This window comes from Anas acuta, chromosome 7, assembly GCF_963932015.1.
Source record: "Anas acuta chromosome 7, bAnaAcu1.1, whole genome shotgun sequence".
NCBI classification, from domain to species: domain Eukaryota; kingdom Metazoa; phylum Chordata; class Aves; order Anseriformes; family Anatidae; genus Anas; species Anas acuta.
This window is the reverse complement of record NC_088985.1, coordinates 17,610,781-17,627,218: the sequence shown is the minus strand read 5'-3', so window position 1 is coordinate 17,627,218 and position 16,438 is coordinate 17,610,781. Positions and strand designations below refer to the sequence as shown.

Here is a 16,438-nt window from a genome sequence, read left to right as displayed (position 1 = left end):
GTACTGATCCAAACATATCTTAGTTTAGGTCACCTTTCTGGGCTTGACTTCCGCGATGAAGAACGGTTTGGCAATGGCAAAGTGGCAGACCTCTTAAACACCTTCTCCGAGTCAATATTGTCCATCTCACTCTTGGAGCGGGGAACTGAAGGCTGGCTTCTGGCTGTAGAGTAAATCAAATACAGGAATGTTAGTGAACAGGTTGGGAGGCCAACAAATATATCCTTTATACCCCTTATGTTTGAAAGATTACATAAGAAATCTGAATTACTTACTATCGTCAGAATAGGAATAACGAGGAGAGTATGAATCAGAATCTTCATCTGAAAGACAAAAGCATTTTGCAAATGAGATGAAAAAGCTCCAGAGAAGCATCAGAGACCCTTTTCATTTCTTATACTAATACATGATTTGTATTATACTAAGACATAATTTGAGAGTAATCTGCCCAATACTTACCACAAAGAGGATCCTAAAAAAAGAAAAATCTTTTTGAGGTTTAGATTGCATGTAAAAATAATTTATAGATGAGATATAAATATTAATGTTGTACTTACACTAATACCTTTCTCCAGTCTCTCAAAGCACTTTAAAAATAATCACTTTTTGTCACAAAACACCTCTAGAGCAAGTGTTATTAGATCCACTTTATCAAAAGCTGAAAGATAAATCAAGGATCTAAAAGATGAAGTATATACCTAAAATTACTCATCAAGTGTTAGACACAGTAATAGGTCTGAGGAGTCCTGCTCTCAATCACACATGATAATCAGTGGGCCATCTTCCTTGTATTAAGTAGCACACCAAACTGATGTTCACATACTCAGATTATCTTTTAAGCACGGATATACATGTGTGTATTGTGCCAGGAACGTTACTTGGACCAAGAGACTGTCCTGGTCTGAAGAGCTTACGTTTTAAATAAGAAAGATACACCTAGATAATGTAATTGAGATGTTCAAGCAGCTCTATAAGGGCTAGCAGTGAACATCATCCTAAAGAGTATTTCTGGCTTGATCAAAAGCCTAGCACTATCTTTCCACCCTCTTCAGCATGCTTTGGAGTAAATCCTCAATGAACCACATATAGTAGCAGGGGGAGTTGGGCTCAAAACTGGAAAGTAGACCCAGAAGCCCATCACCTTTCTTTATAGATGAGGTTCAAACTAGCCAGGAAATATACATGAGATATGTACAGGATTTCAAGGCAAAATGCAGGAAAATATAATGCAATGACTGTAAAGAGAACTGCAAGCAAAGGTATTACTATTATCTCTGTGAATAAACAACTAAAAGTGTCAGAGAAAAATACAGAAAAACAGAAATATACAAAGAAAAGATTATACTATACAAGTGTCACATGAACTTAGTGATGTCAATCAACAGATTGAAACAATCTGCAGCTTCTCTCTCAAGAAGGACGTCAAGGAGCTGCTTCACCCAACTTCATCCCCTGGAAAAACAATTTGGCTAATACAGCTGACCTCAGCTTGCACTTGTGGCTTAATCGAGCCTTTCAGAAAGGCTCAAAGAAGTCTTAACTCTTAGCTCCTATGTTGAGTTCTCGTGGTGAATGAATTAAACTGAAGGTTTAAGTTCCAAGCGGATGGTTATTGATTCTTCAGTGCTTATTATAACCTTCAGGCTAAAAAAGTAATGAAGGACAATTTTCAGGCCAATTTCCATGATTTAGACCTAAATGACAGAAAATAAATATTGATCTACTTTATGTTATTATACCGAATTGTTGAAAAAGTTGACTGCTATTCCCATATAAAAGATGGGTTTATTCAGGTAGCAAAATACTCGGTAAGCCACTGTCTGTCCCTACAAAAACATGTAAACATATCTAAAAATATCTTCGCACCCATTCAGTTCTTGTATTTAACGTTAGTGATCAATGAAAAATCGATCTACTTACTTGAAGAGAAATATCAATATTTGTTATTGATTATCATTCAGATAGGAAAAACAGGAAAAAAGATCACTTCAGATAAATGCAAGATTCCAATTGCAAATATTTTAATATCTACAATAAGGAAGACAGGTATAATGTTTTATCTCTTCAAGTACCTTTTGAAGAATAATATCTGTGTTTTCTCCCCTTTTACAACAATGAATACTAAAACACAGAAAACTGGAATGACTCAATAAAGTTTAAAGAGTAAACCAGAGATGAACATTAGAATAAGATCTCCTGCTTCTCAGAGCTGCATTTTATGTATGGGACGCTCCTTACTGGTGCTGGGTATCACCAGTTTGTACTTTCAAAATATGTTTCTTCTTTGTGAAAAGAGACAGCTCCCCTTTCTAGCAAATCTGTAGTTTTTCCTTTTTTGAAAAGAAAAAAACAACTGGGGGGATATTTTTTTGGTTGGCCAAAATCTCTAGATTTCAATATCCTTAAACTTTGAAGGTATTTTAAAGAGAAACACAAAGCTTAGTGTTTTTAGATCATCAACCCAAAGCAAAAAGACTATGACGCTTAGATTGAATGAAATTTGAGGCTCGAGATTTCAACCACTCTGTGTATAAGCACTCTGCACTTGAATGCATCACTTTCAAATAATCACTTTTTTCTAAGATATATAGATAACATAATAGATAAAATGTTATCTATATCTTTCATATAACATGAAACATGGACTTCAACCCTGCTATGTCATTAGATATTCTGGATTCCTTATCGACAAAGGAATCCAAGTGTGTGTTAGAGAAGCATTTCCCAATGTATTGAGAATAAAGAGCAAGCATTCGGTCCAATAAAATTTCAACTACCTAAACCAGCAAATTACTTTCATCTGCACATTTGTAAGTGCATAGGGGACATTTATGGGAAACCAGACTTTTAATACACTAAGATCATTGGGTTTGCAAACTACGTTAGTTCAGACAAGAGTAAAATGAATTCTCAAACTTCATTACAAACAAGAAAATTGAATCACTGTAAAATTCCTTTAGCAACTAGTTATTGAGGCTCTTTGTTTCTCTCTCATCCATACCGAAATGCCATTCTGCCAACAGAAGATGATTTACACTACATTGTGATTTGCTAGACAAGACTCTTCACCTGCAGGTTTCACCAAGAAATAAACATATTAGATACCTCTATGACACTAGTCCATATTCATTGTCACACTGAAATGCACCTTACATCTCCTGTTCTTTGAGCATCTCAGCTGGAACCCAGGTTGAATGCTTTTTTTTTTTTTTTTTTTTTTTTTTTTTACACAGTACCCACCAAATGTTTAATACAAACACTGAATAAAATGGTTAATTAACAGTCTCACTAGGGTTGGCTTGAGGCACAGGCTAAATAGGCAAGTTCCTAAATTGCAGGATCCAAAGAAATAGCAAAACACCAAGCCAACAAGGCTGTCACCACCAACAAATTTCGAATCAGGAAACATCTGTATGCCCAATATATGCAGCAGATTCCAATGTTTTTCATATATCAGTATTTTCATACACGTGTACATGGTTATAGGGTTGTCATGACAGTAAATACAATTCCATCATCCCTGAAACATGACTGACAAAGGATTCTAGGTTGTACTTGAAGTTTAAAAGAATCTGCTGGGCACATGAGGAAGCTGGTGTAACTACAGTGTTACAAGTTGCAATATATGCTGATGAGACTGTCAAAATCTGTCCTTGCCTAGATATGCCAGTGCACATAAGACCAGCCCTGAACCCGTATTACTAAGTTATATTTATTTTAAAGGACTACATCAAGGGACTGATCCAAAACCCACTGAAGCAAGCAGTCATTTCACCAGACTTCAGTGGAATTTTGGTCTGGCCCTATTACTGTGTTAATAGTTAAAAACATAAGTGAATAATTAAAGAAACATATTGATTTAAGGGGGGGGGGGGGGCAGAATAAATCTCAGTTAAACCGCATCTTTACATGTATGTCAGCGTTTTAGGCATGTTAAATAATCACTGCACACACATGGCTAAGTACAACTGATAAGCGCATAAAACCAAGCAAACCCCAGGTCTGCAGCATTAGTCAACTACTATTTAGAAAGCCAGAGGAGCACTGCAAAGCCAAAAGGCGGCATACAGTCAAGGCAATGCTTAGAGTGCAGCAAATAATTATGATGCAGGATAATGCTCAGCAACTAGAAAAAACTCCAGGAAGAAAATAAATGGACAAGGCAGCATTTGTGCAGAAAAATATATAGGGTCCTTTATTTTTACCTTCAGAGATAGGGCTAGGAGTAGACGCAGGAAACTGGTATGTAGGAGAATAAGGATTGTCTTCTGCAGCAGAGAAAAGCAGTGGATTTTGAGACTATCCACAGTGAAGCGGAGGTTCTGCTTCATCCCCCAATTTCCTACCACCAGATGGTTTTATCGTTTACTTTAATAACACTTGTGTAAACATCATTGTACTTTTAAAAAGATTAATGGATTAGCAAAGATTTAGTTATTTTATGCATCACACGAGAAGGTATGCTGGGCATAACTGAATTTCCAGCTAGTGTAACAAATGGATAACAGAAATCTAGAACCTGAATCTAGTTACTATTACGGTGCTATAGTACAGTTAACTCAAAGCACGAGACAACATACACTCTGACTAAGCTTCTGGTACCTTCAGGTTTTTGCTGGATTTCAGGAAGTTCAGGAAATATGTAGGTAGGGCAATAAGGGTTTTCTTCAGGAGTGTCTAAGGAGAGGAACATGGTTTAAAAAAAGAACAGAGAGTAAAGATTTAAAGGGGAAGAATGGAGAGACAAGTATCCACACAAGCTGCAGAACAGTCTCTCACATGCTGACATTACAGCATAAAACTACCCAGATGCTTTCTTGCTCATTGCTGCCTTGCATGTAGAGGCCCTGGGGGAGATCCTGGAGGCAGAAAGTACTGAGCTCATTCTCTACATCCTGAAGGACAGGCTCTGGCTGAGCTGAAGAACCTCTGTTAGGAGCGCTGGGAGGAGGAAATTGTTCAACTCTTTCTCATTCCATCCAATACAATGCAGTGCCTATATATGCATAAAGCTCACCATCACAGCATCTGCAGTGGCAAATACAGCTCCAGTTTTGCATGCTATAGGGTTTGTTATGTAAGCGCAGTTCTGAATTGCATTTGCCTGGATATCAGGCTGGTCAGAGCGTTCAGTCTGCAAACACTACTGCAGCCATTTCTCACACAGAAGAAAATGTGAATGTATCAGCAGCCAGGCACAGAAGTGCCTCAAAGTAGTGGATTCGTTGAGAACACACCATGATGATGTTTGCAAGAGCTTACCACAATTTTGAATTTTGAAAGAAGAAAATCTGAGGTTTTGAAGAGAGAATTCAGATTCTGAACTCCCCCAAATCAATGCAAATCTTTCCATTGGTTCCAGTGTGCCTCAAACCAAGCTTTATTAGGCAGGTACTAAAGCTTTAAAGTGTAAAAAGTTCTCTTGTGTACAGTGCTGTTTCAGAGAAGACTTCCTAGAAGTGTCAGGGGCAGGGAGGGTCAGCTGCTAAAGATGAAGTTCAGGAATCTGTTTTCTCTAAGTATGAAATTAATGACAGCCTTCTGATTTCGGTTCTCAAACAGCACTCGTATTTCATGAAGGCACTGCAGTATACCTCAGAATAACTCAGACATTTCTTTGGACTTCACTATTTTTTCACCTTTGTCTCCGGAGATGTTAAATACATTGGTTGTGTTCTGTGGTGCAGAGTAAATACTAGTTAACATAAAAGGCTTTTATTGATCATCCATAGTACAATTCTTCACATATCTGAAACAAAGTGTTGTTATGATGGTCTTTTGAAGTAAATAAAAATATCTGTTTTACAGTACCTCTGTTTAGCTTGTGGATCTGTTTGAACATCGTCTTGTACCAGTCCTTCGATCTGTCTGTATTCTATCAGAAAAATAAATACGCAAATAAATAATCACAGACATGAATTCTACCAGCACTTCAAAGCTTTTTTTCTAAAAAAAAAAAAAAAAAAACAACAACAAATCTTGCAGCAGCAGTATGGTTAGAACCCTGATTCCTAGTTTATTTATTATGTTTACCTGAAAATCAAGGTTATAATAAAATATGAGTAATTTCACTCTCACATAGAATTTTGTATCTAATGAAGCTACAGGCTTTGCTCTAGCTTAATAATACTTTGATAATACTTTGAAAGTTCTTTAGGGGTTATGTTCTAGCCTGTGTAGAACTTCATATTGTGCAGAAGATTATCCACTACAATCCAATTTTATTATATTCATCTAAAAGTAGACACTTTGCCTAGTTTAGTCATATATGCCAATTTCCTCTGTATCCAATGGACAGTCAGACACACATAGTGCTCAAGTCACTCCAGACACTAGTTGTAAGAATGAGTTGTTGTTTTCATTATGATTTCCCCAATCACTGAAGGAACTTACACATGCTGTTTAGAAGAGATAACTGCCTTTAAGATGGTTAAAATAATGCAAGATTAATCTCTCTCCCTCAGCTGCTAGCAGTGAATGAACAATATTCTCAAGTAGGATGAAAAGAGATGATCATATTTATTTTTTTAACCTGATACAGCTGAAACATGTTATTGATAACAAAGCTGGTAATAAGATATGCTGGAACTAGAATTACATCTTCTATCTTTGCAGCCCCTGCAGCTTTAGGGAATTCCGTAAGTCTCACGACAGGCAGAAGCTGGCCCCCATTTTTGCAGTGATCACTCGTCCAGCGTTGTCTTACCCTCAGTGGAATGCCAATATCGTCAATGGAGGTATCAGGCATGTGCTGAGGGCTCCTGACAATTCTTCTCTTCTCCTCCATTGCCCTCTTTTCACTTGGCGCTATCTCCTGAACTGGCTTGTCCCGTGTGAGTCCCAAATCTACTTTATCAGAAACTAGTCTGTCTGGCACTGAATCTGGAAATGAAAACAGGAGATTATCATCTCATTCCAGCATTCTACCACCTCGCTGTATTTCACATTTTTTAAGGCAAAAATCCTAGCAAATAGTTGATGAGACAGACTGCGTCACCATCTGCTGTGGCCAGCAGATGGACTGAAGGAATCTACCAAGAAAATATTCGGTATGAGCAAAAGCAGGTTAGCATCTCTGTGGTAGTCACCTTCACACACCTCGAGATAGGCTCAGCTATTATGTAGGACAAGAGATATTTGGTTTTGGAGACTGCTTTTTTGGTCTAATTAGCAACTCCGTAATCTCATTCTTCACAACTTTTTCTGCTGGTGATTTCAATCTAACAGAGCATCCAGAGCATCCCACGTGGTAGTGAGGCACTATTTTTTAACAGCTTGCACTCACCTGCCTGACAATCCTATTTGTTACAGTCAGTATGTGATATTTCCAGGTCATCTTTGTGCCCTAATCAGAATTTGCAAACAACAAATTGTACTCTTGGTTAGCATATGCACGATTCCTCACTATGAGGGCAAACAACTAATTGCTGCAGCCTGCTTTGCTTCCACCTGGAATCCCTTGATGCTGCCTGACTGACAGCCATAGGTAGTAGCAAGCACCAGCACCCCTGGGCAAGGAACTAAGGGAGCTCACACTGCTCTGAAGATCTGCTATGCTCTGGAGAGCTGCAGCACTGCAATCCTTAGGCTCTGCTGAAAACTTTTTCTGTGTGCATGTCTGTGCACATCTGTGATTTCACAGTCTGCCTCATCAAGGCTTTGCTGGGTCCTATCCTTTTTACATCACTGCATGCATTGAAGAGAGAGAAAGTGGGTTTATTTACATGCACATCACCATGCTGCCCAAAGCCATTAAAGGTGAAAGAAAATGAAAGAGGCAGTTAGCAGAGGAAAAGCTCATGCATAACAAAGCTTTGGTCTATTGGTACCCCGAGCAAACACAATTCTGTCCTGTGAAACTCTGTACTTGAAGGACTTGCGTTTGAGTGATTGGCTTGAAATCACCAATCTTTGTCTTCTTCCTCTTAAAAAAAAATTAAATAACATTTAAGAAAGGTCAAAATGGGACAAAACATTAATTAAATCCTTGTTTAGCTTTTTCATCCTGTTTCCCTTCCCTGGGAATGCAGATGCACTTTCGGTCCTTCTATGTTCCTGGTGCAAAGGGCTATTTTATATGAAGTGCTTGGTTTGTTCCCCTACAACTGGAAGAATTAACAGCTAAATTCCACACTGAACTATTTGCCACAGCTCTGATGATTTCATAAGTACTGGTGGAGGTATATACCAGGCTCTGAGGTATTTAAAAATCAAATAGCCAAATCTGGTGCCTGACCATACAGATAACCAGGCTGCACCACGTAGTACATCCCATGGCACCCGAGCCATCCTTTTCCAGAGCAGCATCATCAATATGGGGTCATGCAGCAACAGTTTTACCACTATGACCAAGAATACGTGAGAAGCAGGGGGACGAGGTGGCAGGCAGCACATTTTTTGTGCTTGTTTGGACACACTGAGAGCAGGTGCAGGCCCAGCTGTACAAAACAGGCTTCATTTGCAGATCAAGGATCATTTGGGCCAGAACAAGCTGCACCATGAGTTAGCTCTAGTTTAGAGAATTAGAAAAAAAATAGTTCCTGATCATGAAGGGAAACACCTTGTGAAAGAGAAAACCAACAGGAAACCTCTGTCTGGGCTTGCAGGCCAGCATTAAACTCACAGCTGAGCGGTGTCCACTTGGCACCACCAAGGGAGGGAGCAGGGAGACAGCTGGGGGCAGCCCATCACCTCAATAGGGGGCAGCATAGAAGAGGGACAGGCTGGTGCTGGTGCAGCAGCCAGAGGAGGCTGGTGGAAGAAGTCAGACTAGGTCTGCACCTGCCTTAGGGGCAGGCTCTGCACACCCTGCTAGACCTGGTCCCCCACAGCAGAGCCAGAGCACAGAGTAGTGGCTTCCTTGTATTTTTATTTTTAATGTTTTAAAGGGTTTTATGTTTTAAGGAGAAAAACTAATAATTTAGGACCTAAGTATATTAGCATGTCCAGAGAGTAACATTCGAAGAGACTGGAATCAGACATTTCAGTGATCTAGACAAAACCAGGACAAACATTTATTTATTGTTACAGTTCCCAGGACGTGTGCTTGCTCAAGGTACTCCACAAGCTAACAGAGCTGAAGGAGCAGCTTTGCTCCAGCAGAGGCAGCAGTTGGGAGGTAGTAGACCTTTCACATCATACCTGCCAGGCTACTAAGCCTTTTTTGCTGTTCTGTGGTAAAGGAAGAAACAAAACAAAAAGAAATACAGAACAAATGGGTGAGACAAACAGCAAGTGCTCTGGTGCTGCACTTCTGACAGGCAAGAAATATGCTGTAGACAGAACAGCAGCAGCTGCTGGAGAGAATCTGTTTTCAAATACCCTGCCAAAGTGACAATCCACAGCCTCTTCTCCACACAGCAGCCTCGTGGATAACACACATCTTATGATGCAGTGACCAATACATTTGCAAAGAGGTGTTTTTTGTTTTTTATTTTTTAATAGAGAGAATGGAAAAAGTTGGACAGGAGACAATTTTAAAAATAATAGACTCTCAGTCAAACAACTTGATAAGTAACTGTTACCATTAAGTACATTTTAAAACAATAATGCTGTAGCATGTTGTAGGGATATAGGAAAGGACCAAGCCACTGTTGGTGTGCTGAGTCTCATCACACACTACTGTGCCACAGACTGAGTGATTTGCCCCCAGCCACAGTTTCAGAATGATCACTGTTTTAGGGCCTTCTATCTCTGAGTTCCCAGACTAGACATTTGTGGCAGCTTCCACAGTTTCACCACCGTGAAGCTGACACTCGGAACTGCTTTCTAATGGATGCCCAAATGACTTGTCCAAGTCATGGCTAGGAATAAAGAAAGGATTCTTAGATCTACGTTCTCTGCTCTACCCGCTCCCCAGCGATCAATCCAGTCAACCAACACAAAAGACATTTGAAAAGAAGCTATTTTACTGACATACAAAATGCAAACACTCTTGAATGCTCATAGAGTTAATGCAAAGATACCAAAACTTGAATATATTAATCACACCTGTTAAATATTCATAATAAATCATGCCATGCAATGTCTACCCCTGTGTAGTAGGTAAAACACATCCTCCAGTTGTATGTTGTTTACTAGCAGAACCTACCTTCAATGGACATTTATACTAAATGGAGCAACTTAGCAAGGGAGGACGATATGTCTCTTCATTAAGGGCAGATCCCTTGCCAATACGTATGAACTTTGTTCTTTAATCCCAGTGTTTTTGCTCTGTTAACCACCAAGGGCAAGCTGCTTGCGTGCATTATGCTCATGTGATAGTTGTCAACATTTGACTGTGTGCAATTAGGACAAGAAAGGGTTTGCAATCTGAAGCCAATAAATAGATGGGAATCACCTACTGCAGGGTTTGCTCTTCCATGCAGGCCATCAGGAGTCAGTCTTGTGTATTATGAGAGAGGAGAAAGGATGCAAGGATGATCTTAGCTTCGGTCACTGATATTGCTGAAGAGAACTGTGTTCAGTCACTAAGGTCTTCTGGCAAAAAAAATGGTGTTTTAAAGATCCATGCTAGAGAGTTCCTCCCTGTCTCTTCTTCCACGGGGGAGAGAATATCATGGATGAATAGAATTTTCATGAAAAAAAATAATGTATTTATCTGAAGTGTGGGTTTTCTCTTCACTGGTGTCTCTGACTAGGGAAGAGAGCTGTTGATAGATAGAAGCTGAGGAGGGGGAGGTACCTGCTATTTCACTCTCCCACCTGACCAAAATCAGCTTGTAGCCCCAGGTCCACACCTGCTAATGAGGATTTTATCCTTGATCTTGTGTTCCAGGATCGTAGGCAAAGGCCAAAGACTTGTAAGCCTCTCAGAGAAAGGGCTGAGTAGAGGAATATAACTGCTGGCAATAGTAAAGGAATGATTAAACATGCCTTGAGAGTTCCCAGAGGAGCAGTGGAAGAGACTAACATTTGAAACCAATAACAAAAGGGGGAAGAGGAAACAAATATTTGAGTAGATTTATTGAAAAATTATGTCAAGAAAAAATGATCAAGGCACCAACAACTGTGAAGGGAAGAAATTCTTACTTTGGTGCTAGGAATGAACTAGAGGATGTGAAATGATTTGTTTATAAGCATTAATGGTATTGTTCGCATTGCTGTCAGTAATACCAGTTGGTATCACTGAAATCCGGTAGAAACAAACAGATCTCTCATCATGACTTACCAAGATCAAGCAGACAAAAAAAAGAGAGGATATGAAGTATCTTCTGTGCTTCAAAAATCATTACCTGTTTCTAAGACTTTTATAGCACCAAAGCGAAGTATCTTACATGCTTATATATTAATGAACTAGCAAATAAAGTATAAGATAGGACAGTAGGTGATATTTGCTACAACTGTCCCTCCAAAGAATAAGATAACAAGCTCCTGAAAGATTAATCAATAATCTACTGAAGAGAAAAAAAACACACATTATTCATCAGGAAGACTAACTGAACTACTGGAGACTTCAGACTACCAGCATTCAGACTACCTTGAAATTTCTAACTCTAAGGGTATTCATAGCACATAAGAGGAATTTATATTAAGCCTGTTCTTGACATAAAGAAATTGATTTGAGAACAAAATATAATTAACTATCAGGGGAAGGGGAACCATAATCCAATAAAAATGTTATGTGCCATTAGACCAAAACAGCTTTGAATGGATAAGATCCATAAAGATGAAACCAAATATGAATCATGTCAGCCAGGGGAAAAACACAGAAGATCACTAAAATCTAAGAACCACTTAAAAAACACATCAGTTACACTACAAAAAAAAAGTCTTAATGTTATGCTGGAATAAAGTCTAGATAGGAGAGGAAGCATAAGTAACTGAGAAACTCTTAATGCATTGATAGAAAAGTAAGAAAACATACCTATGAGTAAATAATACATGCTAGAAAGTACAAGATGACAATGGAAGTGAAAAGTCACAGAATGTTCAAGAAGACTCATCAAGAGAATTCAAGGTTCATGAAGAATAAACAGAAACCTAGTGATAGTCTTGGTATTTTACCAAATAGGCATACTGGAACTGCTTGTAAGAGGGCTGCCTATAAGAGGGATGATGCATACAATCATTATTTACATTCTGTATTTTGAGGAGGGGATGAAGAAAAAAAGTCTGACGTCCTACTGCCTGGTGGAGAAATGCTTTCCACTTCAACAGTACCTAAGGTCCGTGCTGAATGACAACAACTGAGGTCATCTGCTTGAAAATCAGCATGCTCATGTAAATTGTACTGAAGACTTTCAGAACAGTTTTCTAAATAAAGCGTTTTCAGGAAGGGCAGCTTGCTGGACTGTTGACATTCATTCTCAGTATGATTTGGAATACAAAGGAAAGTCCACAGGACAGGAAGAAGGTAGATGTGATAATATTTGAGAAGCATAAATGTGACTGCCAGATGTCTGTCACGTTGACAGTAATCCCAGGAAAAGAATATATCGTAATGACTAATACAAGATTTTATTATTGAAAACGGCATGGCACGTACAGCATCAGTTGATACAGATTGATGATTAAGGTGCCTTGTCAAACCAGCTCAATATGATTCTTGCAAATTACAGGTTTGATTAATAAAGACTGGAAAACATGCATCAGAATACAGATACCATAGCTCAGTCATGTTGCTTATCAAGTTGTGATCTATACACTGTCAAAAAACGTCGTAAGAGAAGCTCTTCAATATATCAGGCTACAGTATCATGAGGGCTGATGGTCAGAGGCAAGACATTCAAGACAGAACAAATTTTTGTTTGTGAAGGTAATTGATCAAGAGAACAACTTGACATCACTTGTCTCAACACCAGTGTGTATATGGACCATTGTATTATACGAGTTTGTCCCTTGTGCTCTTAAGATCTACAGAGAGAAAATATTCTTGTTTGGCACATGCTTCAAAATAGTCCAGATTTAATACCAAAAACCTACTAAAAATATCCCTGCTTAAGGAAGGCAAAAAAAAGATTTGAGATAAAATGGCTGCCTCAGATAATGTTCTCTCCTCTCGATACAGATAAAACATTTGGGAATCTAGGCACCCTCATTCAGGAGGGCATAAACAAAGCTGCTTCAGATGCTAGCAGAAAAGATATAATCTACTTACATGAGTGATACAATCAGCTGGGCTACAGTGAGGACACTATCTTTGGAGCCAAAGACAGAAGACTGTTTTACAAAGGCATTGAAGAAAAAAATAAAATACCTTGAGAAACACAAATGAATGGACCAATGAATGCTTTTAATTAGACTGATTAAAAGGAGATGAGTGCAGGACTTTCCTTTATTTTCTGATATATTTTTTTTTTCTTTGGAAAATGCAACTTGCCATAGCTTATACACATGTCCAGTTACAGACCTTTCCTTCAATGTCAGAGTGGTTTCTGATCTACAGGTTCTAAGTAGAAAAAGTAGGCATTGCCCCTCACCTCTGTATTGTATGCTCTGGTCACTACAATTCATGAAGGCAGCTTTATTATCTCGTAGTAGCATGGACTTCACTGTCCATGGCACACACGTTCTCCAGTTTCTTGCAGTTTAACAGATTACTCAGTTTGAGTCCAAATACCTATCTTGAAGTCTCCTTACCTCGATTGTGCTGCAAGAGGACAATAGTGGGATTGACGATTGTGGTAGAGGGATAGGCAGATGATGACTTGTTGATTGACGTGAAGGAGGTTGAGTAGTCAGTGCCAGTGCTAGGCTGGGACACTTCATTTAGCACAGGACCTGGGTCCTGAAAAGTAGAGCAACATACCATTAGCATGCAGGAAAATTACAACACTGGGAAAATCTGAAGAAAAAAGCCATTTTAGACTGAACGATAAGCATAATCACAGCAAGTTTTAGTAAAAAGAGGCGTAAGCACGAGCATTACCTTGCTTCACATATGTACCCTGCTCCTTGTTAACGTGATTAGTTTGCTAAGGCAGTACTACGGTTCTTTGGCGTTGGGTTTCACAACTCCAACCCCAAAAGAAGGCACTAAATTAATTCTGCTTCCTGAAGCAAACACAGGGTGCAAAAAAAAAAAAATAATCTGGTTGTGGGGAAAGATGCAGACACCCTTCCCCTGATACATACACACACAAACATTTTTTTTTGGGGGGGGGGGAGGGAAGTTGTTTTAAAAGAATTCCTTTCATTGCAATAAGTCAAGCATGCAAAACTCATGCAGTTCTGGAGTGAAACATTATTACTGCCGCTGGTATGGTAAAGAAGGTCCAGGAAATTAGGTTAGCACCATCGCTCAGGAGACCGCGACACATCTACATGGTTAAAATCATGAAAAACAAAACAAAACAAAACAGAGCATAAATAGCAGGATTCTTGCAAGGAAGATACTCAACATGGCTTTGCTGCTGGAACATGTTTAGCAAGCTGCTCTTGCTTTCCTAATGCATCCAGCTCCATTGTTTATTAATTTCAAACCCACCTTTAGTATCACCACAGCTCTGGTTGTTCTGTAGAAATACAAATTGTGGCCACAGGGAGACTTTAAAAACTAGTTCATCTTTGAAAACTCTCAGTCCAAGAATATAAAGCTTTTGTTGACAGTAAGGGGAAAAGATAAAGAAGGGGTGATGGCATAAGAATGCATGCACCAGTTTAGGCTGAGATTTTTCAAAGCTTCTTGAGGAATCTGGACACACGATTACAATTAAAGTTAAGGGGGAATAAGCATCTAATCAGAGTGAATGTGGAATAATGGTGTACCAAATTTCTGCACTTCTACTATTCCATCATCAGATTGGAATGCTGCAGGCTACTGGTGTGTGAAATGGAGCTGAGCATTCAGGGGGATTTTAATCACTGTTGAAAAAAAATAAAAATCAATAGACAGACTATTACTCCAGAAGAATCCTTTCTCCTGGTGTTTACAGCTATGTGCAAGTCAGTGCCCTTCACACCCACCAGTGTCAGTGGAAAGGACTTACAGGATCAGATAAGGGGCTGAGCCTGGGCCAGAGATCAGAGACAAATCATACCAAGAATTTGCTGTAATCTGAAGAAGCATCTACAGTCAGTCCAGCCTAGAGGAGAAGGGTAGGCTGGATAGAGCTATGTTGCTCCAAGAAGCATCTTGATCAGCCAATAGACATTTCGTAAGGACAGAATAGAAGGTTTCTAACCAACAGTCTTCAGAAATAAGGGTCTAAGAGACATTTTGCCCTATTTCACTGGTTGGGACAATATTCTCAGCAATGCAATCTAGGAGAGGGAGGAGAGATATGCTTGAGCTTCATCTTGATAACTAACATACAAAGAATCCTAAAAAGAAAAGGGGAGTTTAGATCTAAGCTTAGGAGTCCCAGTTAAGTCACCAATCTAGGTGAACAAAGACCACTTAAATCACTGTGGAAAACAGCTCTCTGGCCGCATGCCTGAAGTAAGAATGCATGAAAATAACATTTCAAAACTCATCATATGAAAGCCAGGTAGAAAAAAATTTCTACTACTCCCCTATGATTTGGATGCCTGCCGAATTTTTCTGATGCCTGCAGACAGGCTCCATAAAAATACTTCTACTATTCTCAACAATAAAAGCCCATTGATTCCAGCAGGAGCAGAAAGTCCAATGCTAAAAACTTAAAAAAAAATAAATAAATAATAAAAAAAATCATCCTTGGTTGTTTTTTTCCCTTTGTGCCCTGTCCCCATATGCCTGTTCAGGGCACATGTTTGAATATAGATTCAAAGGCCAAAGAAAGTAAAGGAAGTACCATCCTAAGAGAAGGGAACATTTGCTGAGCTGCTTACTTGCCCTCAAGCTGCCATATAAGAGATCTGGCTGTTTCAAGACTTTCTCTACAAGGAGGGAGGAGGGTCAGTTTTTTTTTTTTTCCCTCCTGTTCTGCAACTTTAACTTACAGCCATTTTCCTCCTTATTCCTAAAGACTTTTTAAAAGAAGGTGATGAGCTTGTAAAAAAAATAACCCAGGAAGAAAGCAGTAAAGTTCAAGCTGAAATTATTGCAGTACATTTTGAAAACTGTGAAGACTTCCGTGAAAGACGGAATTCCAAACTGAACAGATACTCTCCCCTGATCTATCCCATGGTGCCTACGTACTTGGTAGAGTCTTAGCTCAGTAACTGATATTATTGCTTCTAGGTCATTGAATACCGGCAATCTTACACTGCCTTCAGCAGGAATTTGCGTAGACACCATACAGTCTCGTGGCTCTAAGTGGAACAGAAAGCCAGCCCTAACCTTTAACTGGTCTGCTGTCGCTACTTCAAATGTTATTGAAACACAATTAATGATGCTATTAAAAGAGCCTGAAGAGATCAGTTAGTCGCAGCTATTCTGTTTACACAGTTAATTATTCTCAGATAATTCTGGTGAAGACTCTTAAGATATGTATCACCTAGCAGAATGGACACAAAGGTAGACAGTCAAATGTCATGTAGGAGAAGTCAATAAGTTCAAAGCTGCACAAGGCAG

The 16,438-nt window shown here is 39.1% G+C and overlaps 1 protein-coding gene across 50 annotated transcripts in view; it reads right to left on the bottom strand.

Moving 5' to 3' along the window:
• The window catches only part of SORBS1 (sorbin and SH3 domain containing 1), a 236,321-nt gene that overhangs the window by 36,433 nt on the left and 183,450 nt on the right, over positions 1-16,438 (bottom strand). For 39 of the 50 annotated variants that reach the window (XM_068689544.1, XM_068689539.1, XM_068689541.1 and 36 more), the window contains 8 exons: positions 13,582-13,729; positions 9,142-9,171; positions 6,707-6,882; positions 5,812-5,875; positions 4,603-4,677; positions 4,206-4,268; positions 276-323; positions 34-163 (listed from right to left, as the gene is read on the bottom strand). In XM_068689544.1, the coding sequence (XP_068545645.1) occupies positions 34-163; positions 276-323; positions 4,206-4,268; positions 4,603-4,677; positions 5,812-5,875; positions 6,707-6,882; positions 9,142-9,171; positions 13,582-13,729 (734 nt within the window). The remainder of the gene's footprint in view (positions 1-33; positions 164-275; positions 324-4,205; positions 4,269-4,602; positions 4,678-5,811; positions 5,876-6,706; positions 6,883-9,141; positions 9,172-13,581; positions 13,730-16,438) is intronic. The other 11 variants (XM_068689578.1, XM_068689573.1, XM_068689568.1 and 8 more) reach the window with 2 other exon arrangements.